This window comes from Gracilinanus agilis, chromosome 3 (assembly GCF_016433145.1).
Source record: "Gracilinanus agilis isolate LMUSP501 chromosome 3, AgileGrace, whole genome shotgun sequence".
NCBI classification, from domain to species: domain Eukaryota; kingdom Metazoa; phylum Chordata; class Mammalia; order Didelphimorphia; family Didelphidae; genus Gracilinanus; species Gracilinanus agilis.
The window spans coordinates 137,256,390-137,282,795 of NC_058132.1; the positions used below are offsets into that span (position 1 = coordinate 137,256,390).

Consider the following 26,406-nt stretch of genomic DNA (forward strand, 5'->3'; position numbering starts at 1 on the left):
GTGGTAGAGCCCAAAGCGCACTGGGAGTTTTTTAATTTAAAAAAAAAATCACCAGCTGTAAATTGATTTAGTCTTTTATTGAGCAGGTGAATTTTTAAAAAACCTATTTGATTATTTGTAGTTTCCAGGGAAGTAGAAGCTAAATAAAGTATATTTGTTTTGTGTTGATTATACATTTTCTGGGCAATATTACTTGGACTAAAGCTATTTTGTTTTTTAAAAAAACCTCATTCAGGAAAATCACACACCATAAGCATACAATTAGTTTAACATTGCCAGAAAATAACATGATGTTTTAATTAATGAATAGCCACTAGTTTTATTTTTTAATATTTTAAGGTTTTAGGAGTCATTAAGAAATTTGAATGGCTTCCTGGCAAGAAAAAAAAAAAGAAATAGAAATATTTAGTATACCTTTTTTGTCTGTCATGATCTTCTCCCCACCTCTTTTCTTCTCATTAACATTTATTGGGGAGAAATTTAAATGTTACTTTACTTTTTCTTTGAATCTTAGAGTCTTATACTAACAAGACGAATCTTTATTAGTAACTGATGTAGTCTTATCTCTGCTCCATATGCAATGGAATGCTATCCTAGTGCATATGTATAATACAAATGATAAAGTAGAGAATAAAAAATATTGTTTTATTTTTTGCTAGATTTCTAAAATGTTTTAAACATTTTTTCTTGGAAAAAAATGCAATAGGGGTTGGAGGAGCTCTTGAAAATGATGACCCTTCTAAAATGGTTATGGTGTTGGCTGCCACAAATTTCCCATGGGACATTGATGAAGCTTTACGAAGGAGATTAGAAAAAAGAATCTATATACCTCTACCAACAGGTGTGGTTCCTATCATTTACTATGCATTGAGCTTTCTATAATGATATTTCTTTCACCTTTGTTATCAAAGCTTCTCTTTAATTATCATTCTTCATTTCCAATGTTAGTCATTTTGAAAAAAATCTATTTAACTTTACTGTGCTATAGATAGAACCTACCATGCTGAATATATCTTTAAGTGAATTCTTATATTTTAGAACAATTATGATGTTAATAAACTTGGCAAGGAATTTCACATTTAGTATTTAGTCCTTAAGATTTTTCTCTGAACTTTATTTGAGTGATAATTATACTTTTTCTTATAATGTTTTCTGAAGTATGCTATTGTAGAAATATATTATGCATATATTTGTTATATACATAATTATATATTTATTATGTATAGTATATATAGTATACATATATACATTATATACATCTACAGGTATATATTTATTATGTACCTAATTAGTCATTATGTATGTGATGAAATATTCATCTCAATTCTTGAAGTTTTGATTTTGAAACTTAATTATTGTAATAGGCTCTTAACTTTATGATAATTTCAGGACGTTAGAACAGAACTCATTGCTTTTTAACTTGGATATTCTAATTATTATGCCATCTTTTCTGTTTTCTAGATTAATATTCCTCTTAACTTCAGTATTTTTGACATTTGAAGTTTGCATGGCTTTATCTTTCTTTTGGAGTAGAATAATACTTGACTCATTGTCTGATCTTTGAAGATAATAGAGTAGTTAATACAGCCTAGCATTTGTAGAGTTCTTTAAAATTTGAAACACTTTTTACATGTTGTCTCAGTTGATCTTCAGATGAGTAGATGCTTTTATTATCTCCATTTTACAGATGATGAAATTGAAGCTGGGAGAAGGTAAGTGACTTGCCCAGAGTCACCCAGAGAGGAAGTATTTAAGGCTAAATTTGCTTGTTTACATTCATCTTGTTGTCAGAACTGGAACTGCATGTTAAACTGCTTAGTTGTATACGTCATAGAAAGCAGTTATTACTTGCTGGCCCTATTTTAGACCATTTGCAACAAAATTTGATTGGTTTACTTTTAAGTACTTAGAAGTTTATTTCTAAGAGAGCCAGCAAGTTGGCATAGTGGATAATGTGCTGGACTTGGAGCCAGGAAAGCCATAGTTCAAATCTAGCCTTAAAAATTTATGAGCTTGTGTGATCTGGACAAGTCATTTAACTTCTGTCTACCTTAGTTTTTTCACCTGTAAAATGGGGATAATAACCATACCTACTTTTCAGGGTTGTTGAGGATAAAATGAAATATTTATGATGTCTTCATGACCTTTAAATTGCTATGTAAATGCACTTATTATCTTTGTTACAATTATTGAAGTTGCTATGATTTGAAAATTGGGTCCCAGTGGTTCCTAGTAGAAAAGTTGAATTGATTTTTTAAAATCTACTAGAAAAAAAATCCATATTTTTAGAGTTTGAAACTTCATTTCACTGTAGTGGTAAAACTAAAAGCATGTAGAAGAGAAAATATTATTGAAATGCAATTGACATCAGCAATTTTATGAACAACTGAGAGAATCTTATATGTTGGGAAAGAAACAAATGCTACATATATAGTATAAAAGAAGGAACTTTGAGTGCCAACACCTTTGGAAACAAAGAAACTACAATTATTATTAAACATTGAGCTCCTTAAGAGCCAAGACCACTTTTTTTTTTCCATTTTCCTTTTTTGTGTTTTGAGCATTTCTTTATTGTATTCCTAGCACTTCGGACAGTGTCTGTCATGTAGTAGGTGCTTGATATATGCTTGTTAAGTGACTGACATTGGGTCAGACAACGGATTTCTTTGTAAGTATATACCCACTTAGGCAGAGTACTTGAAGTTCATTTCAGCTGATCACAAAGCTTTGAAGCAATATCACTTAGAGCTTGAGTATTTCATTTGAAAAATATTTGAAAAATTTTCTTCTAAAGCAGTGGTTCTCAAAGTGTGGTCTAGGGACACCTGGAAGGTCAAAGAGAAAAAGTCTCTCTTTTAAGGAACAGCTTTCAGATAGCCTGAAGATGACTATCATGTTTTCCTCTCCTTGCTCCTCTGAATCTTCTTTACTAGACTAAACATCCTGAGGTCCTTCATATGTCCTGAGAAAGGATGAACTTCAGCTCCTCATCGGACACTCTCTACCTAATAAATACCCTTTCTTAAAAGTTAATGAACATTTAGAAAAGGAAGCAGTGATCACCCCAAACTAAGCAGGTTTCATTGAGAGTAGGTCATGCTAGAATATTATTTCTTTTTTGACAGGGTTGACAGTTTGGTAGATCAGGGGATTGCAATAGTTTATGTGAATTTTACCAAATTTCTTGATAAAGTATCAAATGTTATTCTGAAAAAAAAAAGATTATTTGCATTCAGAACTTATTGAATGCCAGATCCAACAGTCATTAATGTAATTTTGTTTTTTACATTTGCTGTAATTTCTAATAGGTAATATCTAACAGAGTGTCTAAGAGACATGGTACTTGGTGATAGTTTTATCACTGACATAGATAAAGGCATAAGTGACATATTTACCAGATGTGCAGATGGAAAAGTTGGGAGAGGTTTGTTAGCACTCTAGTGGACAGAAGTCCATATCCAGAAAGATCTTGAGATGCCATTACATTGTATCAAGTCAAAAAGGATGAAATTTAGTGAGAATAAATGTAAAGTTCTACCCTTGGATTAAAAAAACCCCAATATCATAAATCCAGGATGGTGGTGGGGAGGCATGAATAGACAGGGTTATCTGAAAGATTCTGGATGTTTTAGAGAATTGCAAATTCACTATGAATCAATATTGTGATATTATAGCCAAGAAAGCAAATGCGATCCTAGGCCAAATAAAGAATGGCTAGGACTAGAAAGGCAATGGTCTTATTGAACTGTGTGGTCAGACCACATCTGGGGTATTATTTTTAGTTGGGCACCACGTTTAGGAAGAACACTTATAAATTGGACAGAGTCCAGAGGACAGTAATCCGGATGATGAGGGCCTTGAGAATGTACACTATGAAGCTATATGACAGATATATTGTTGAAGAGAAGGCTCAGGAGGCATGCAATAGCTGTCTTCAAGTGTTTGAAGTACCGTCATGTGGAAGAAGGATTAGTCTTTTCTGCTTGGCCCAGAGGGAAGAGCTACTTGTAGTGGGTAGAAGTTACAGAGGCAAATTCTGGATTACTGTCAGGAAAAGCTAACTCACAATTAGAGCAATACATATATAGTGGGTTCTTTCAGTGGAAATCTTGGCCAAATATTAGAGGAACATTTTGAGGTAAGAAATTGTTCAGGATCTTATTGGACTCAACAGCATTCCAGATCCCTTTCAACCCTAAGATTTTATGATTCCAGAGAGGAGAGAGCTAACAGAGAAGGTTAGAGGTAGAAAATAAGTTTTTGGAAAGGAAAAGATGGAGAGAGACTAGTAGGTAATCTTATGAGAAAGGAGACCAAATAAAAGGGAAACTTAAAGAAGAGGACAGTGTTATTTGGGAAAAGTAGAGACTAGAAATAAGGAAAGGGGAAGAATCTGGGAAAAACAGGGAGGACCACATAGAGAATGCTATTTTACCCAGAGAAATTAAAAGAGAAAATTGGAATATGGTAGAAAGGCCAATGTAAGTCAAACTATTTAACACAGAAGTAAAATGAACTTTAAATTTTCAGTAGTCTGACATTTCAAGGTAAGATGACTTAGTTTCTCCTCTCTGTTCCTATAGATACTGATCTAATCTAGGTTTTTATTAACTCAGTTTATTTTACTGCAACTATCTGACCTGCTTGATTATAGAGTCTTACCTTCTCTTATCACTCTACCCAATCCAAACACTAATCTTCCTAAAATATTGAGTCACTCTATTGCATAAAAACTTTCATTGGTTCTGTTTCTTATTGCATTAAGTCCAAACTCCTTTGCATTGCATTCCAGATTCTGTGAACTGATCTTACTTGTACATGCCCTCATTTCCCATGACTCTTCAACCTGTACCCTCTTCTGACCTCCCCTATATCTTGTATTCAATAGATGCATTTCTGCCCCCGTATCTTTGCAGTTCTGCTGTTGTGTGGAATATCCTGTTTCTTCCCCTCCCCTTATCTAAATGAAAGCTTAGCTTAAGTCCCATCCACTTCGCTGAAACCTAAGTTTGCTCTTGTGATACTGTAATTTCTTTTGAATTCCTGTTGTACTAATGGCACCATATGTTTAGCATTGTTTCCCTCTTCCCTCAATTTATCCTGTATGTTAATTTTGTCTTTCTAACTACAAGCTTCTTGAGGGTAGGAACCTTGGACTTGTGTGCTTATTCTCTTATAGTGTTAAGCAGAGTGCCCTGCGTATAATAGTGGAGGCTCCACATTTGTTGATAGATTAATTCATTGATGCTGTATGAATACTGATGACCAATAAACCTATAGTAATGCTAATTAAACTCTTGTACCTTTACTGTTTGAACCATCACATTATATTTGTAGAGCCTTTAAACATGAACTTAATGATCTTCTTCATAGCATATATCTGTGAGTTTATTAAATACCGTTATTTCACTTCCTTCCAGTCTCTCCCAAAATATTGGTGGAACCATGAGTACAAATTAAATACCTTAGTATCCTAGTTATTAGTTTTTATACTTGAGCCTTTGAATGAATTAATGTAGAAAGGAAATATCAACAGACATCAAAATAAGCATGCTTCCCTTGAAACTTCTCTATAGCCTCGTAGACTAAACTTGAGTAAATACTAGTGTTATATTCTACTAGATATATAATTTTATAGTCATCCAGCTACATAGCTCTTTTAGCTACAAGGCATAAGACAAATGTGGTGTGTTTTGAATTGCCTAGATATGGTTTCTGGAATTAATGCAGATTTTTAAAAAAGCATTTAAACCCTTGGGTTTCTCACAGCATTTGTTTGTACCCTTCTCACATCCTGTCCTGTATCATAATTATAAGTGTATATATCTTATTACCTCCCTGCCCCCCATTAAATTGTGAGCTTCTTGAAAACAAGGTTTGTTTTGCGCTTCATCTTTGTTTCCCCTGCAAGTGACACAGTATTGAATATATTAGGCACTTCATGTATTTGTTGAATTAATTTTAAAGTGAGTAAAATCGTAAAGGGAAAAACTAGGAATTTAAAAATACTTTCAGGATTATATTTTATTTTGGGAAATAGTTTTATATTTGGATCTTGATTATCACAAGAAAGAAGGCTATAAATTATTTTTATACTTATGTGTGAAATTTGTGGAATATTCTGCTGCTCTGCCCTGTGACCATGGCAGTGCCACAAGGAGGGCAGCTTCCATATTCACTTTTGCTGCTAAAGAGACATAGGCCTCTGAGCCTTTTCCCCCAGGCAACTTAATTAAAAAAATTTTTTTTAAAAACCCTAATATCTTTTTTTTATATATCCTTCTATATTAATCTTTTATTTTTTATAGGGCTAGGCAGTGGGGGTTAGGTGACTTGCCCAGGGTCACACAGCTAGGAAGTATCTGAAGCCAGATTTGAACCTAGGACCTCCTGTCTCTAGGCCTGGCTCTCAATCCACTGAGCTATCCAGCTGCCCCCTAGGCAACTTAATTTTAATATACCTGTATCGCTGTTTTCTACAGGAAAAAAATGAAATTTTGATTGAATGATGAACGAATGAAAATGCATTTGTTAAACTCTTATTATGTGAAGAGTTTTGTGCCCAGTATTAGGGATGCCTACAGAAAAGCAGAGACATGCCCTGTTTTCATGGAGCTCCTGTTCTAATGGGAAGGGCAGCAGAAAGTTTCTTTTCAGATGGGAAAGTCCTAGTGTCCGTAGGGTATAGCATCAAAGTAGATGATAATGCATCTTTTTTTTTTTTTTTTTAACCTTTACCTTCTGTCTTAGAATTAGTTCTAAGACACAAGAACGGCAAGGTATAAGTAATTTGAGCTAAGTTCCTTGCCCAGGATCACACAGCTAGGAAATGGTTGAGGTTAGATTTGAACCCAGGTTCCCTGAACTCCAGGCCTGCCATTGAGTCCACTGTGTTACCTAGCTTCCCCAATAATGCATTTTTTAAAATGTCATTTCCACAGACAAAATCATACAATTTTTTTGATGTTGAACCTAATGGGCAGAGCCAAAGATTTTGGTGGTAAGGATTTTGTTTACTAGGTCTTCAGTAACTGTTACTGCAGTACCTGCCGGATTAGTGGCCAGGCCACAAATTCATATAAAGTTGAATTATTTCCTCTTTTAATTTCCTGATAACATCCCATTATATACATCTAAAGCCCTACCTCCACAATTCCTTTTAATAACTTAGAGGCTCATCTCCATGCCACCATTTGTAGCAAGCTTTTCCTTAGTCAGAAGAAGCTTCCCTTTCAGGTTGCTTTCATTTATTCTGTAAGTATCTAATTTGTATCTGTTTATTTAGTTGTTGTCTCTCCCAATAAGGTATGAACTATTTGAGAAGAAAGACTTTTTACCTTTCTTTGCATCCGCCAGGCTTAGCACAGTAACTGGCCTGTTAGTAAGCACTTAATACATGCTTGGTGATTAGGATTCTTTTGGCTCTATCTACGTTGGAGTAAATAGTACAAAAGAGGGAACTCAGATTCCCAAGGCTTTTAAAAAAAATAGAAATCTTTAAGTCTCAGTAAGTTGAAAATGTTTGATTGTAAGTCCTGTTGATAAACTCACAAGACTAAATTCTGAGAAGTTTATCACAAAAAGATTAGCTGCCAGGTGATGATTTTTTCTTTTTTTTTTTTTTTGGCCATGGTGAATCAGGCAGCCATGTGTCAAAGCACAAGGGTCATGATTTTCATCAGTGGAGAGATAATTTACATAAATGAAATAATGGATCAGAAAAATAACAAAGAGGTCTTGATACACTCACAGTTAGGGAGTAGGACATCTGAGAAGGAATAGTAGACAGGTCAGAGGAGAACCAGGTGAGAGCAATGTCAGGAAAGCTAAGAGAGGAAGGAGTGGTCATTAGTATCAGATGCTATAGATATAAGAAGAATGAAGACTTGCCTAACTTTGTAAAATTGAAATTGTTTTTGTCAAAGGCTAATTATTTTCATTGCTCTCCCAAAGCCTAAGTGACATTTCTTATGTTTACTAATATATACATTTTTATATAATAATTTGAAAATTCTTTCCAAAAAGTTTCTCTTAAGCCTGTGCTCTCTTACTTCAAGGCTATTATTCTCAAGGAGCTCCCTCTTTTCCTCTCTTCCTCATCTGTCACTCAGATACATTCTGCCATTGTCACCTCCTTCACTCATTTCACATGATGAGATGGCCTTACTCCTTACCTAAGTTAACTCCTCTGCCTTTTCAAGTGATCTATTCCTTCTTGTCTCCTCTGTTGGATTGCTTCTTCTGTCATCCTGCTCTGTCACTTATTTTCCATCTCCCCCTCTCTACTGCCTCATTTCTTATTGACTAGAAACATACCCATGTCTTTCTCATCCTAAAAAATTCCATCCCTGCCAACTATTGTTCTGTATGTCTTCTGCCCTTGGTGGCTAAAGTCTACAATAGGTGCCTCCACTTCCTCTCCTCTCACTCTCTTCTTACCTTCTAACAATGTCTCCCATTTATCATTCACCAAAACTACTCTCTCCAGTGATTTCCTGGTTGCCAAATCCAGTGGCCTTTTCTTAATCCTTATACCTCTTGGCAGCTTTTGACACTGTGATCATTCTTTTCTCCTTGATATTTTTCTCTCTCTACGTTTTAGGGACACCACTCTCTCTTGATTCTTGTTCTACCTTTCTACCTATTTGCTCCCCTGTTTCCTTTGCTAGATTCTCTTCCAGATCATACCCACTAAGCATAGATGACCCACAGAGTTTTGTCCTGGGCCCTTTTATCTTCCATTTGATGATCACATCACAGTTCCCTGAGATTTAATTACCATCTCTGCTGATGATTTTCAAATCTCCTTATGCTACTCCAGCCTCTTTTCTGACCTCCATACTTGCATATCCAACTGCCTTTCAGAAATGTCAAATTGGAAGTCTAGTAGACATCTTTAACTCAGTATGTCCAAAATAGAACTCATGATCTTTTCCCCCAGCCTTCTCCTGCTTCTAACTTCCCTGTTATTATTGAGGGCAACACTATTCCCATCTCATTCAGACTGTTGCCAAAGCCTATCTATTTTACCTCTCTAATGTCTCTTGAATATCCTGGTGCAGGTCTCATAACCTCATATCTGGATAGTTGTGACAACCTGCTGGTAGATCTGTCTGCCTTAAGTCTCTCCCCATTCCAATCCATCCTCCATTTACTCACTAAAGTGATTTTCCTGACATTCTGGTTTTAATATGTCATTCTACTACTCAGTAAACTCCAGTGGCTCTGTATTCCTCCAGAAGCAAATGCACAATCCTCTTTGCTTGGCATTTAAAACCCATCATAACCTAACCCCCTCCTCCCTACCTAGTCTTCTTACACCTTATTCCTCAACACATACCCTTCAATCCAGAGACACTGGTCTTCTGGCAGTTCTACAAACAAATAAGACACACTCTCTCTCAGCTCTAGGCATTTTTCCTCTGGTTGTCTTCTACGTCTTGAATGCTTTCCCTTCTCTGCTCTCACTACTGACCTCTCTTTTAAGTCTCCTTTAAAATCCCACCTACTATAGGAAAGAAGAAGAAGAAGTAGTAATAGTAGTAGTGGTGGAGGAGGAGAAGAGGAAGCCTTTCCTAACTCCTCTTCATTTCAGTGCCTTCCTTCTGTTAGTTATTTTTTATTTATCCTTCATATAGCTTGATTTGTATATATTTGTTGCCTCCCCTATTAGATTGGAAGTTCTTTGGGGTAGGATCTGTCTCTTGCCTCTTTTTGTCAGTGCGTAGTACAGTGCTTGGCACATAGTAGGCATTTAACAAATATTTATTAGTTAATTGATTGATAACTTACAGTTACCCTGCTCACTGTCCAGGAATCAGGCATAAGCTAAGAGTTCACTTGGTGTCAGATACTGTTATCAAACTCTGGGCACCTACATGTAGTTAGGTGTCAAGCAGTGCCCCTCTTTCAGACATAGAAACCAAGACAGTGTGTAAATGTAAGCTGAATTATTATGTAGTGAGTCAGAGCTATAGAACTTACTATTCTCTGTATTGCATTCCCTTCCTTCTTTTCCTAGGATTTTTTTGTCTGTGATTATGATAGTACTGGAGTAAAAAGGTTTGTAAAATCTCTAACCAGAAATTTTCTATTAGCAAAAGGCAGAGCAGAGCTACTTAAGATCAATCTTCGAGAAGTTGAATTAGATCCTGACATTCAATTAGAAGAGATAGCGGAGAAGATTGAAGGCTATTCTGGGGCCGACATAACTAACGTTTGCAGGTATTTCTTTAATTTAAAAAAGCTAAATAATTATTTTTTAAATATAGAAAATCTAAAGTAAAAAAGTTTGCTTATGAGTTAAATATAATTAATTGTCAATATATCCTGATACTGTCTTGGGATGAGTACTTGGTTTGTATCAGTACTAGTGTCACTGGCCACAATTCACATATTCCTCTGGTAGTCATATAGCTGCCTGTCTGCTAGAACTTCTGGGGTTCTCAGTGATCCTGTGAACTCTGGGTTCTGGGAGTCTGCATGCTAATCTAGCATCTTTTGCTACATTTGGGCCACTTGTACTTTCCCTGCTTATCCTTAAATGATCATGCGATAATCTTAATGGCTAAATGAACCCTAAGAGAGAAAATTAAATTTGACACAATACTTTGAAACAGATCAACAAAAGTTTTGTTTTATTAAATTTTTTTTCCTATGGCCTTCCTACTGTTTTAAATGACATATTTTTTGAACCATTTTGTATCAATGATAATAAGGATTTTTCTTTTGGTTTAAAGAAACCCATAAATCATATGCCTAAATTGATTTTTAATATCAAAACAGTCATTACTTTATACATATTTTGTGGCATTAAAACATAGTAGTTAGATGGCAGCATGGAAGTATAATGGAGAGAGCCCTGGAGTTGGAGTCAAAAAGTGTGTCTAAGACCCACCTTACAGGTTTGCTTACTTGGGTGGCCTTGGGCAAATCATGTTACCCTAGTTGACCTCCATTTCCTCCTCTGCCTCTGAGGTCCCTCTGGTTCCACATGTATAATCTACTGGGAGAAGTGTAATTAAGATCATTGTTTCTGAAGTACCAAGGATTTCTTTAGGCATCTGTTTAAATTTGGTGAAGATCTTTCCTCCCAATCAGTTCTTACTTTTCACCTCTTGGGTACTTGTTATTTTCTCTCTTCACCCCCCAGCTAATTATTGCTAGGTGTAGTTTTTCTTTTTTTCAGAATATCCTTTGTGACCCATTTCTTTTATGTGTTCCTTTATAGTCCACAGTGTTTGGTGACAAAAGTAACCTCTGTCTGAGCTTTCAGGTCAAGGATATAATTTGACTACTGATATCTGCTAGCTCCTTTACCCATTACCTTAGTTCTAGATACTCTGCCATGAGGACATTCACAAGGTTGGAGAGTGCCTTTTTTTTATGGTTAGATTTATATTCCAATTAAAGGAGGAGCTTGCTCTATTCCTTCTGATTAAGTTAAGTCATAGATGGATACTTTATACATTTCCATAATTTTAGTTTCTTCTAGATGTGGATTATTCAAAGCTTAGCTCAGAGTGGGAGGAAAGGAGTATTTCCCAAGGTTCCAGGCTTCTAGAGAAGGAAGCCAGAAAGAAAGGCTGTCCAACATGGATTTTGGGTTACTTTAATCACATTTTTGTTTTGTTGACCTAGAAGATGCGCTATAGTTGAGGTATTGTGGGAGGAGCATTAGATATGGAGGAACACCTGGGTTTGAGTACTTGATGCCTTGATGACTTTAATGCCTCCTCTTCTCTGTGTGATCCAGGGCAAGTGGCTAAATTCTCTGAATTTTAGTGTCCTCATCTATCAGTGAGGATCATATTTACATGAGCTACCTCACTGGGGTGATGTTAGGAACAAATGAAATTATATAAATTGCTTTTTAAATTGCATAGATAAAAGGAGGGCATTGAGATCATCACTGGACTTGTTATTTCATTGATCTAGGGAGTGAGGAAACTCTCTCTACCAGATGCAGGTTGGCATCTTCTCTGCAATTCATAATCTTAGAAGGCCACATGGAGCTCTGAGAAGCCCAGTGATGGGCCAAAATGAGCTGGAGTCAGTACTTAAATCCAGATCTTCTAGGGCTGAGGCCACTTTCTAGCCACTATGCAAAGGCTGCCTTCCTATATAAATGAAAGCCATTATTATTTTAAAATCATGGGATGAAGAGTTAGAGACACTTTCCAGGTCACATAAGAGATTTTGAGTTGAAAGGGATCTTAACAGTTACCTGGTTCAGCATTTTTACTGTACAAGGAACCATGCCCAAAAGATGGAAGTTACCACCTAGCCTTGCACAGGTGGGCAGTGCCAGATATCAGAGCTGAGCGTTGTTCCATCAAGGCCAAATTCAGTGCTTTTTTTCCCTACATTCTCTGCCTCTCCTTGTAGCTTCATTATATTATTATTATGAACCTCCATCATGCTACTTAAGTGGAAAACACTCAGCATTATAAAACAAGTACTTTTGTGAATGTTCTTTTATCATTCATTTTATTTTTGTCATATGCAGCAGTTTTTTGATGTATTTTTATGTACCCCTAGGGATGCTTCTCTAATGGCGATGAGACGGCGCATCCATGGTTTAAGCCCAGAAGAGATACGTGCCCTTTCTAAGGAAGAGCTGCAGATGCCTGTTACAAAAGGGGATTTTGAGTTAGCGCTGAAGAAAATCTCTAAGTCTGTGTCTGCTGCAGACTTAGAGAAGTATGAAAAGTGGATGCTTGAATTTGGGTCGGCTTAATTTTAATGTTGTTTTCTCTTTGTTCTTTTGCGGCTCATATTTTGTTTGTAAAATGCAAGAAAAATTACTAGAAATCTTTTCAAAGATTTGAATTTTTCATAGGGGAGATTCCTTTTTCAACATCTTTTCATTCAAAGGCAAAAAACATAAACTGTGAAGAATAGAAGATGTGGTTGAGGGAAAAGAAGAGCCTCCAGAAAAAGCAAGATCCTCTCTGGATTAGTTGGGCCCTGAGCAGATGTTTTAGCTTTTATTTCTTGCCTTTCAGATTGCTAGCCAGCTTGTCAAAGAGGCTGATGTGGTAAAAGGAGCTAACAAAGTATTCTGTCTTCTTTTAGAAGAAAATTGTTTGCACTTAATGTAGAGGGGACTGTCTTTCTAATTCATTTCTCTATGTGTCCTGGAACATAAGTATTTCTCCTCTTTAGCTACATTAAAAGTACATAGGGAACTAATCTGACAAATTAGCCTTTTAAATTAGAAATGTGTTTGTTATCAAGGTAGGAAATCTATATTTTGTTGTTAATAGAAGTTTCTGAGTCAGTTTTTGAAGGAATCAATGAGCTTGTGAGTTTGACCCATTAGTCTTCTGGTATCTCTCCAACATAGGCTTCCCCTTTTTCTCAGAGCTCGTAAGTACCAGAGTATAACTTTGGTGACTGTCCCTGCCAGAACAGTTTAACCATTTAAAAAGTATTTTGTCTTAAGTTATAAATATCTTTTCACACTCTGGTCTTTCAATGACCAAACCAAGGGTACATTTTTATAATCTTATTTTTCTTGCTAGTGCTTATCAAATTGAATATGGAAAATATATGAAGGAAGTTTTGGATCCTCCAAACATAATATGCAAACATTCTTAATACCTGGATTTTTCTCTTTTATTTTTTTCATTATATTCAAACAAATGCATCCTTCATTTTCTTTACTCCCACCATTTTTGAATTCTGATATTAGATTTCATTTAGCATTCTAAACTATTCTATCATTTTCACGAATTTTCCACACAAATATGTGGCTAAAACAAAAGAATTACCTACCTCAAAGGGTTATTGTGCTTTGTTGGGCCTTAATGCTCTATATACATGTGAGTTGTTATTTTTTTGGTAGGGGGGAGGGAAGGGTAACAATATAGACCTGTATTGGTGTAAGAAATATTGATATAATTGGTATAAGAACTTCTTATTGAGGAAACTTCCTCTACTAATGCAGATCTGTGACTATTATCCAACTTATAGCTGAAAAGGTATCTGGGATCATTGATAGGTTAAAGAATCTTTCCTAGGATCACAGAGCTATTATATGTCAGAATCAGGACTTGAACCCAGATCTTCTTGGCTTTATGATTGGCACTTTTATTCACTACAGTATGCTGATTTTCACATTTCTTTTCATGCTAGACCTACTCAAATCATCATGGTGTAGAGTTAACCCTGACTTTCCCAGGTTATGCGGGTAGAGGGCAGGCCCTGGCAATTTGTTCCAAGCTGGAAAGGCTTCAGATATGGTTCCAGTGAGAGTGAGAGGCTTGTCCTTCTTTCAGAGGCTACCCTAACTAAATAGGGATAAGAATTATTTGGTGATGAAGCAGGTTAATATACAAAATGGCAGTCAGGCCTGTGTGGCTCCTTTCTGCCTGTCTCCTATGATTAATGTAAAGGGGGCAGAAGGTGCTAAGAATCACATATTTCTTTGGCTTTCTACACAAATTCATTTTACTTATCAGTTGTTCTAATCTGTAATTGCTGTCTAATGACAAGGCATTTGTTCTACTCTTGGAAGACTGGAATAACAACCATATTGATATTCTCACTGACAGAAAGAAGTCACAGCTAAATGAAAGAGGAACTTTAAGTTCTCCTTATATATGTCTGAAAAGGAGCTGATAAATTTGCCTTTATTTTGTGCCCAAAGGTTATAAGAAATGCAACTGTGTGGAATGCTTGCTCTTTTCACTCTATAGTGCTTGTGATGAATATAAGCAACAGACTACCATGAAGATAACTATGGCTTATGTGTCTGTTGCAGATAATGAAATAATAGGGAAATTTCATAAATAACTTGACAAGATTATCCACTTTAAGTCAGTGTCTCTTGATTCTTGGTAACTTCCATGCAAACATGGATATAGGAGATGATGATTAAAAATGTTGGAATATATGATTCATGTTCAAGAAATGAAAGAGACCAACAATCTGTGAGTGATTAGAAGTCTTGCATTTCTACTTTATGAATATTTTTTTAAGAAGAGAGTTATAACATGACAGACATGATGATCACCAAATAACCCAGAAAAAATAAAATTGACTATTTCTTAAGAGACATAAAATGTTTAGTCTCTTGTCAGTCATTTCAGAATCATTATATGTGAAGCAACAGTCATCAGCTGATTAGAGGAAAGATCAAAATCAGTAACAAATTAGGAAAATGATAAGGATGAAAAATATACAATATACAATACTAGCAGCTCCAACCCTACTTGTTTTAAAATAAACTATTGTTGTAAAATAAAAAGGAAAATAGTCAAAACTAAAGTCACTTGCTCTGTCACCATTTATTACAGATTAACTGATACAAAAGTCAATAGAACAAGGACAAAACAACACAGAAATAGTTTTAGCCATCAAATACTTACTCACAATCTCTTTGCTAAGTTAGTATGGCAGCTAAGGATACACCATCATTTTAGTATATGAATATATGAATTCACTCATAAAATACTATGAAGATGATGATGGAAGATTACAAGTATCACTTCAGAATGTACCAAAAATCACTTGAGAGAGGAAAGGAGCCCAGAGGCAGCATACCTATATGCAGTTAAACCAGAGAGTTAATTTAAAAGCATTTGTTGATGAAAATGGATGAACAACAAATAGATGTGAATTCAAAGAGATGTCTACCTTTGTTTCTATGTCCATCTTATCTCTTTAGTGACAGTAGTGGTACCACTGCATTGGGATTATGCCACTTTGGTGCTTCACATATTATGTTAATAGTATTGGGACTGAAGAAGATAAAAGTTGAGAAGAGCAGGGTAAACTGACCAAATGCACAGAGAATAAATTTGTGCTACTGACAGCACAATATTGAAGGCACTAAAGTATCAATTTGCAAGATAGAAAGACATCTCAAAAGAGGGGAAGATACCAAAAGAATGGAAAAATGTAACTCCATTGAAGAGAAGACATCTGTAACTACCAGTATCCCTAATTTTTTTTATCTCTGTAAATTCTCTATTACAATGGTTTCTGCATGAATTAAGCATTCCCTTGATGAGAACATGAGAAGGGAACAGGTCAAGCTATTTTGAAGACATTTTCTATAGCACCCTATATCTTTGTAGTGACAAAATTGACTTGAGATATAGGAACTGCAAAATCTCTTGGTGTTTGTTGTTAATTATAAAAAACTTTTGAGCAGAATTTTGAGTAAAATATAGTTTTTTAAAGGTCTCAGGTGAATTTCTCTATAATGTTAAGATCCATATAAAATTCTATGACAGGTATTTGTTCACAAAGATAACTGTGTTCACTGATGTGCTAAGTATCAGTTTCAAGTGAGGTACAAAATAGGGAACCAGATGCACACAAAAGAAAGCATGGAGTGAATCCTATGCAGATTCTTATAGAAGAGATTGTGGGTTTTATTGGAGAGTTTATCTACAGCTTTCTCTTTGGAACCAATGTTGTGCTGATTGCACAGAGCCCTGGGTCATGATCGGACCTTCTCAGTGAGATCTGTATTTACTCCATGATATCCACCCAACTATCCATTCTAGAGAAACAGAGGGCATAAAGAACACATAGGTCTTGCATTTTGATAGGTAGCTCACAGGCATAGTAAATATGCACTGGGCCCAGAACTGAAAAGGAGGACAGATTGGGCTGGATTACATATGAGAAATTTTAGTCATCCCAAGCTGCTCACTACAATAAAAGCTCATTTTTAAATGCTAGCATTCATATAATAATGCTATATGACTATAAGTCATAACACTATGATTTCAGAAGAATAAAAATTACTGGTGAGCAGGGTCAATGAAAAGATGCATTGTGAGTATAACTAGACATCAGCATATTACCAACAATAACACATTGAGGCTTGGCAAAAAAGACACTATGAAGGACTGATACTGAAAAGAGAGATGGGCCAGCCATATAGCAGAAATGAGAGATAAATGAAGGTCTGGATACTGCATTGTTATAAACAAAATATATTTAAAAGCTATAGGAAGACCTCTATATGTGGGATAGATCCTTTACAGAGGATTTATGGAAAGCCACAGATAATATTCTAGAGTAAAAAGATATGAGTATTGTTATCTATACCCATGGAGAATTGCTCTGAGGATTATAGATCCATTGAAATATTATTATCCTCAGTTTGGGATATTGTAACATAAGGAGCATGTTTGCTTAAGTTTCTACAACTTCTTTATCTTGTTCATCTGAATTAGAAATACAAGTATTACTTTTCCTTAATTAAGGAGGATTTCTAAAATAGAGAAAATAACTAGTTAGGTTATAGGTAGATAATACAGTTTTTTGTGTGTATTACTTTACCCAACTTTACTTTGGCGCTAGTGCTTTTCTCATGTTTACATCTGATGATAAATTTATACTTAATGTTGAAAGCTATATCTTGGTTAAAAGCTAAGCTGTATTTCGGTTAAAAGCTAAAACCAAAAAGCAATACAACTTCAAAAGCATTTATTTTTATATATACATACACATATATTATTTGTATATATGTAATATACACACAAACACAGGTGTGTGCATACATTTATGAATATGTACATATGTATATGTACACACACACACACACACACACATATATATATATATATAAACAGAGATAGAAACATACACACCAGAGAAAAAGTTCTGATTGCTGGGTAGGAGAGAATTCCTTTTTTTGCTTACTGTCTATTATATAAAGTCCACATGCTCTTTTCAGATATTCTTATGTAATTGAGTTCTGAGGCTACTTGATCACCAGTATTGATCATCTGATGTTCAATTTTTATATTTTTTCCTTGCTTTACACCATCAATGGCCCTGTGAATGATCTCATTCTGCTTCCATGAGGCACAAATATTACAGGAGTCAAAATTACAAGGAATTTTGACTTTATTACAATTAAATTCATCTTCATTTTTTTTGTCATGACACTTGCTTTTTCCCAGTGGACTTGATCTTTTCCTAAATGAGCAAATGGTCTCCCTTAGGTATCCTGCTAATTGTTGTCAAATTAATTTTTTCATTTTTTCTATCCTAAATTACTTGAGATGATCACCAAACCCTATTAGTATTTTGACTCTCAAAATCTGTATGTAAAATGTCAGTTGTGCTATGTAACTTAGTAGGATTAATTTTAATTAGAACTTATACTATTCTTATCTTTTTGTGGCTTAATTCTCTGTTATTTCTTACATGGTAGAATTTTTTTTTTCAGAATTTTGTGTGGATAAAATTGTTGATTCTGATTTTTCTTTAGTTATGCAGTTTTTGGAATCTCTGGCACTTTGCTTCCTAGAAGCTTTTCTTTCATATCTCACCCAAGTCAATTGTGCTTATTTATACTATTTCCTCTCATTTTGTTCCCTCAGTGCATGATGACCTATGCATTTATCTTGAACCCATTCAGGATATGGAAGAGGACTCTAACCATCCTTTCTCACCCTTGGTTGCAAATTGCATATAAATTAATCTAATAGTTTACATTTTTCCTGGTATCAAACTACAATGTATTGACCTCAGGTGATACAGTAATCTAGCAGCAGATACATTGAAATAGTTGTGAAGATTTGGTTCCTTTCATTCGTCTGTAACTGTTAACAAGAATTTCTGGTTCTACAGTATATTAATTTTAGAATCATATTCTTTTTAAAAAAAAAAACTAAACCCTTACCTTCCATCATCTTGGAATCAATACTGTGTATTGGCTCCAAGGCAGAAGAGTGGTAAGGGCTAAGCAATGGGGGGGTTAAGTGACTTGCCCAGGGTCACACAGTTAGGAAGTGTCTGAGGTCAGATTTGAACCTAGGACCTCCTGTCTCTAAGTCTGACTCTCAATCCACTGAGCCACCTAGCTGCCCCCTTAGAATCATATTCTAATAGTTTCTTCTCCTAAGTTCAAAGTTATTTTCCCCATTTCTTCAATAAGCACTTATTGAATGCAAGGTATGTATTTTAGGCACTTTATTAGGCACTGTATATAATACAGTTGTATGAGAGAGTCCTTGTCCTTTCTTATACTTTCTCAACTTGCACTTTGTTAACTTTTGGCCTTTAATTCTAAGAAGCTTTTAATCACCAAGTTAACTTTGTCCATTTCTACATTACAAAGGGTAGCCTCAGTAGATAACTGGCAAAGTTGACTATAGTGGATGGTCAGATCAAATAAGTTAGAGAAGGCTCACTCTACAGCTTAAATTTAACAAATAATTATCATTCTCTCTCTGGCCACCTGATTTATGCCACGGTAATTTAAACTTTATATTTTGAATGACCTTAACCAATTTGTATAACTTCCTTAAGTGTCTCTGTATAACATTGACCATCTGTTAAGTTAATAAGTCTTCAACCATTTATTTGGCTGTCTGAAAATGAAGAACATTATGAAGGAATAACTTAAGTAATAGAAAAAAAAATATATATATACACACATATATTGTCTTTGCTTTTCCCTACATTAACTTAGAAGATTTATGTAGTCTCTTGCTCGTCTGAGTATGCTTTGCCTGACCTATTTTGAAACTGTTATTGCTGATAACTTTCTTTGAGTAGTGATAGATTCTCTCTCTCTCTCTCTCTCTCTCTCTCTCTCTCTCTCTCTCTCTCTCTCTCTCTCTCTCTCATCTTAATCCTAGCAGTGTCACTTTAGAATATGCCCTGTGTTAAAGGTGCTGCTGCCAATGTTATGAGACTGAGAATTTCAGAAAGACTGAAGAGAGAAAAGAACACTTGGTTATCTTATATCTTACACTAGCCTTTGGGGTGAGGGAGAGCAGAGAAAGAGAGAGTGGGGAGGGGAGGGAGAAGGGAGGGAGGGAAAGAGAAAGACATGCACACAGAAAGACAGACAATGTTTATGTGAACCTAAGGTTTTGTAACAGTAGAAAAATAGATAGTTGATTTATTGGAAGGCTGAAAGTCAGGAAGAGAAAAATATTAAAACAAAAGTTTGGTCCTAATCACCAGTAAATATTAATAAGGAAAAACATATATATTTTTTTGTTACTATGAGTTGACTTAGATGCCTTTTTTAAACCCTCAGACTTTTATTTTTATTTGAGGCATATGCTTTTCATCTTGTAGCCTAAGACATATTCTCTCAATGAGTCTTATAAGAATAATATGTTTTGAGGATTTTGCTTATGGCAAACAAGGTATTGTTTTAAACTTTTCCCTCCTTGACCTATAATTTTTTTACTTTTCTTAGTTTCTAAAGTAACTCTTGACTTAGAAAATGTTACTAAATGACTAGGTGTCTTGTCAGCTAAATGGAGATATCCTGCTGGTAGAAAATTGATTTGTTGCTTTTCTTATATATACCTGCTATTTCCTTAAACCAAGACCTGAAATTACCTTAATATTTCTTCACCATGACTTTAGTTATTTGAGTAAAGAAATACCTGCACATTTCCTTTGCTGGTAACTTTTAATAATTTGGCAGAACAGATGGTGAGGCCATACACATCCTCTCCATTGTTGCCATAAGCCCCAAAGCAATTCATTCCTCCAGCAGTCACTCAGTTTGCTTGTTGCTTCAGAACTCCAAAATGCACATGACTTTCATGTAATCTGAAGTGACTACAAATGGCTCTTTAGAAAAACATGAACCTTTGCACATTTTATGCCCAAAATCTACCTCAGTTAAAGTAGGCCTAGATTTAAGGGGAGAAAGATTGGGAGAATTATAGAACTGTTGAATGTTAGATAATCACAAGTACTATATACACATATTTATTTCCACAGGGCCTTCCCCTTCCCTTTGTGACCCTAATTTTTTTAAAAAAGAAAATCCAGATTCTCTTTTTCACCTTGAGTTCTACCTTTTCTCTTAACCATGAGGCTCAGAGACTACAACTTAATTAAGCCTACATAGACTATCAGCAATAACCTGGCCCCCTTTTTGAGGGAGGGGTGACTCATTTCAGTTAATTCGAGACTTGATATTTAGGAACCGTTCAGAGATAGGTAGGTATATGTATATATGTATATCTGTACACACTCTTGATGCTAATTGTACTGACCAATGAAAGGTACTACTATTTGTTGCTGTCTCCTCTGCTTGGACCCACTTGTGGTGCAGCAGCAGTCGAGCACAGCCTTCCATTAACATTGTGATGGGCTTTGTCAGGGGCAGCTGTGGTCTACTGAGATAGTCTGTTAGTATATTTTAGAGAATTTTTGTTTTCAGTCTTTGTCTCTCAGTATTTTGTACCTAATTTAAAGGAAAAGACGTCTCTAAACTGTATTTATTAAATGTGTCTTTCCTAACATTTGTATGCTGCTACTACCTAGTCTCATGAGTTTTGTTGTGTTTGTGCTGAGGTTGTATTTTTGGTAATAAATTTCTGGAGCGTTCTTTGGTTGTCTGTCTTTTTCCTTGTGGTTACTTCTGGATGTACTATCAGGTACCAAAGGCCCGTCAGGAATAAGAAGTGAACATTAGAGAATTTTTCTCTAGGTATACATATATATTTTAAACTTGATGTTTTCTCTCTGTCGCTTATTGGACTGTAACTCACAGGAGACTAAAACCATGCAATTTTCATTACTGATGCAGGTAAAGCCAAGGGTAGCTTTCAATTAAATTACACTAAATCATTAAAGAAATTCAGTAATGCCTTATTTAAATAGTACCATCTGAGAATGAACAAACTATTCCATGTAAGTGAATTTTCCAGATGACTGAAACTTATCCCTTTTAAGTGCCATTTTAAAAAATTAACCACTTTTGATAGGAATCTTTCTGAAGTATTTCATACACTTCCTTGACTTCTTGAGCAGAGAACATAACGAACATAATTTAAACCTTTCTTGATCTCTCAAGGTTATCTTTATGAATATCACTGTATGTATCATTGTGCCATAATACCCTGATTCCTTTTGGACCCACTGAGGAAAGCATTTTACGCTAACTGGTCTTAGACTACTGCTATGATTTGGAATTATCTCTTTTCTATAGTTTTCTTATCATGTTTCCCATTGCTGTACTATCAGCTATCAATTTTTGTAGCTGTCAGTCTAAAATGTCAGCTATGCCCACTTCTAATTTGCTGTTTTTTAAAGGATAGAACATGATTGTAGTGAATAGAACACTGAACCAGAAACCTGGGGACTGGGTTTTAGTCTCAGCTCTGATACTAATTAGCTGTATAATCAGTCCTTCAATAACTTTGTGTCTCCATTTCCTCAAGTTTAAAGGAGGGAGTTGGGCTAAAGACTTTAAGGTCATTTCAAGCACTATATTCTTTGATTCCCATCTTTGAAGTGGGCTAGAAATTAGATAACTGAGCTTGTTAGAACTATGTTTAAAAGAAAAGTAATTAGTAGAAATCCTGAAAGGTTTTCATATGAGTAAAGTTTATAAGCTTTTGGGCTTGAACTTTGTGACATCTCTTGTCTGTTTGGGAGTGAGCTATAATGGAAGGAAAAGTGTTGGGGTTGGAATCTGGAGAGCCAGATTTGAATCTTGACCCTAGAATCTACTAGCTATGTGACCTTGAGTAGATTCCCTAATTTTTTCCAGCCTCTCTTTCTGTAATATATGGAGGATAACATTTATATTCCCTATCTTGTAGGGCTTGCAAAAAGCACTTTGTAAATTTTAAAAGTGATATGTAGATATGTATTATTTGCTTACCTCCTGATTCACTTGTATTTCAGGTAATTAAAGTTGCTGGACATGTAAAATATTACTATAAAAAAGTGTATATCAGATGATTATTTGGTAATAATCATCATAACTAGGAAATCATGTGATTGTTGAGTTAGAAGATAATCTGAAGATTATCTAAATGAGGTTTTGGAGAGGTATTGGGAGAGGCCGCTTTTTTATGGTCCTTGAAATCAGACTAGGAGGAGGATCTTCCTACTTTCCCCAAATGGAGGGAAGAGCCCTCATTGCATTCATGCCTCCTTCATTTAGTAATATAGCTTGCTCTTTGGCATTCAGGAGATGTGGGAGCTTTTATGTGGAGAAGTCACTCTTTGGCTAGGGCCATTTAAGTAGTTCTTGATGGGGGTATAGAGATTCTTTTTGTTTGTTTGTTTCTCCAGTAATATTTTGTTGTGTTTTCCCCACATTATGTAAAAATGATTTTTGACATTTTTTTTCTGACATTTTGTGATCCAAATTCTTTCCCTATCTTCCCCTCCCCTTCCCTGAAATGGCAGGTAATCCAATTCAGGTTATACATTTTCTATCATGCAATACATGTTTCCATGTTTGTCATGTAAAAGAAGACCCCTTTCAAGGTGTGGGGATTCTGAACCCAAACTCTGATGCCTTCTCTTTCTTTCCCCATTATTAATCTGGGGAAATTGACTAGTTACCTGAAGGACATGATGTAAAACTCCTAGTCTTGGCTGGAAAAGGGAGAAGATTTAGAGTTTCCCTGCCTTTCCCATTCCTTGTACCCCTCTTTCCTGCAGTTCTACTCCAGATTCAGTGCATTAGGTCTGCCTCCTTCCACCCTCCCCCCTTAATTTGGATATGGTCTTGGGCTTCGAGGTCCCTATAGTAAGCCTGAGTTCTAGGTTATTTCCTAGCTACATCATAAGACAACCATTTCCCTGCTTCGATCAGTCTGGGCCAACACTCAGAATTTATTCATTGCCTACCTAGCATAGACAATCCCCTCCATAGGGAGAACTCATTCCACACCTTACTCTGACAGTGATACATTTGCCTGGGCTCTATTTTCACATAATTGGGGAAAGGCTCAGGCCACAGACCTCTGTGGTAGCCATTTCATGTATTTGTCCCAACAAGGACGCCTTTGCTTATGTACTTGGGCTTACTCTTTGAGCTTTTTTGGTGGAATCTTCACATCTCTTCTGTTAATCCTTACAACTTTTCCCCAACCTTGATTTTCAGGTCAACTTGAGAGTAGGAACATTATAATGAGCTAGTCTAATTTTATAGGTAAGGAAACCGTGGCCTAGGGAGACTGTGGCTTAACATGTCAGGCCCTGGAGTAGAACTCGAGTCCCCTAGTTCAGTGGTCTTACAACTGAAAATGTATTTACTAAAGGCCCATTGTGCTAAGGACTTGGGGAAGAGAAAAAAGTTTAAATGAGATATTGTCCCTGTTTTCAAGGAGCTTACAGCCTAGCAAAGAGATGTGTAATAACTAAATTAAACTTTGGTTCTTAATTTCCATAGAGTTTATTAATATTTACTTGAATAGGAGAAGACAGACAGAGAAAGAAACCTAATTTTATTCTGCCATGTGGTCAGTCTCCCAATGGATCCCTTAGCCACCTTCCTTTGGCCACATGCCGGAGAGAATAGAGAAAGCCCACTTCCTGCATCCCCCTACTTTATTTTCTCCCTTTTCATCCAAATCAATTTCCCAATCATTTCCTGGTCAAGTACCTAGGGTCACCCAAGTCCACTGACCTGACATAGCTCTAGCAGTGCTGGGATACTGGTAGGACCCCAGTGTGTGATCCTGGGAGGGGGTTCCCTTCACTCAGATGTGATATAACCCTATATTGGTATAATCTACATCACATGATAATGTGCTCTGGGACACGGGAATTTGCATTATCAGTTAGGGTTCAGGGAAGTCTTACTATTGAGGTGGCAGAGATTCAACATATGAAGAAGAAGAGGGGCACTCCGGGCATGGGGATGGCCTTCACAAAGCCCAGCAGATGGGGAAATACAGTGCATCCAGGGATTGTTTGACTGCATGGTAGAGTGAGGTTGGAGGAGAGGCAGAAAGGCACAGAAGGAGTTTATTGCAGCAGTGTCACGGAGGTGTCGATGGGAATGGAGAAGAGGCAGAGGGCATGAGAGATGGGGATGACCTAATGGAGACATATTTAAAGAAACTGCCAGTGAATCAACCAGTATTTATTGTCAACAGAAGGTACACTCCTTAAAAATCAATAGAGTGTTTATCCAGTTTAATTAGAGTTGAGAACCAAGGAGAAATACTCTGAGCTTATGTGCAAGGTGACCAATATGGAAAATATTCTCTAATAGGTTGATTATACAGCCCATTTTCTGTGCTTTTGATTTTGATCGCCATGAAATCTTTTGTTATGCCCCTTAATTTTGATGCCTTGCTCTCTTTCCTCAAACAAACAGTACTTGTTTATAAATAAGGGCTCTGTGGAAAGTAAGAATATTACTGCCCTTTCTTCCTCAGAATTAGTCAATACTGAATTTCTTTTACAAAGGAAGGTATAATGAAGGGACCCAACCTTTGTGAATGCCTTAGATAGGTTTGAACAATCCATTTGAATTAAAAGTATGGCTCAAATAGTTGCTTATTTGTTCATGTTTAATTGCCAGTGGGGCGTTAATAAGCAGATGACAACTATCCTCACCATTTAGATGGAGCCTCATTCTTTGTTAATAATTATTGAGACTCTCTCTGTACACCGTAGGGGTATTTGAAGTGTTGCCCAGAGAACCCAGTTATGTGCCTTTGCCTTTATTCTTTTCGAAGTGCTTGAAATGTCTTTCAGGATGGTAGAACTTAATTCATTTTTTCTACAAATAATTCATCATGGCATGACTGGCCTTTCATAGCATAAATCCTGCACTACAGTGCTAGTCATTCTCCCTTATTGTAATGCAATTAGAAATGGGCAAACCCAACCTGCAATTTGGGGTTTGTGGATTATCTCAGGCTATTTTTCTAACATTTTGAAACACATTTTGTAACATATTTTTCAAACACACTTTACCAAGCTCATTTCCTCTTAATTTTTAAACCCTGTGTATTTCAAGGGAAATTTAATCCATATGTTTCTGATTCATTGGCACTCAATTCATCAAAGTTGTTTTGTAAGAACAATTTAGAAGCCTTAAGAACCTTTCTCATGAATTCTGTCTGCCTTTAAAAGGCCCCACCCCTCTAAAAAACAAAAAACACAGCACTACTTTTCCCTCAAGTTAAAGAAGGTAGTGTAAAACCTTGTAGCGTGGCTTGAAATTCAGAACCCACATTTCTAAACCTGACTTGGGCATAATCAATTTTCATGCCTACAGCTTATGGAAGATCTCACTTCAAAGCAAAATATGACCACAAAGGGTGGGCTAGCAATAGTTTGCCCTTCTGTGAGAGCACAGGCTACAGACAGAAGCACAATTTCATAGGTTTTTGAAGTTCGAAGGCATGCTACGGATGAACTGGTTTGGCCCACCCCCAACTTGGGTTTGACAAATGTAGAAATGGAAGTAAGTAATTTGTTAGTCCAAGGACCCACAGACACACACAGAGTATAAACCTGTCCTTGGATTTCAAATCCAAGACTCCTATTACATCCCATTGACATAATTATAGCATTTCTGCAAATTGGGATGACAAATTGAGAGGGATTGGGGACCTATCATTAACAAAATATCAAATTCAGAAATAAAATAAATTGATGAATCAAGGAACAACTAATTTCTACCTATTACATGTCTGT

At 35.9% G+C, this 26,406-nt stretch overlaps 1 protein-coding gene across 1 annotated transcript in view; it reads left to right on the plus strand.

Annotated features, from left to right (window-relative positions):
• The window catches only part of KATNAL1 (katanin catalytic subunit A1 like 1), a 60,770-nt gene extending 48,031 nt beyond the window's left edge, over positions 1-12,739 (plus strand). The window contains exons 8-10 of the mRNA XM_044666107.1: positions 707-841; positions 10,098-10,224; positions 12,541-12,739. Of these exons, the coding sequence (XP_044522042.1) occupies positions 707-841; positions 10,098-10,224; positions 12,541-12,739 (461 nt within the window). The remainder of the gene's footprint in view (positions 1-706; positions 842-10,097; positions 10,225-12,540) is intronic.
• Positions 12,740-26,406: the final 13,667 nt, after the last annotated feature.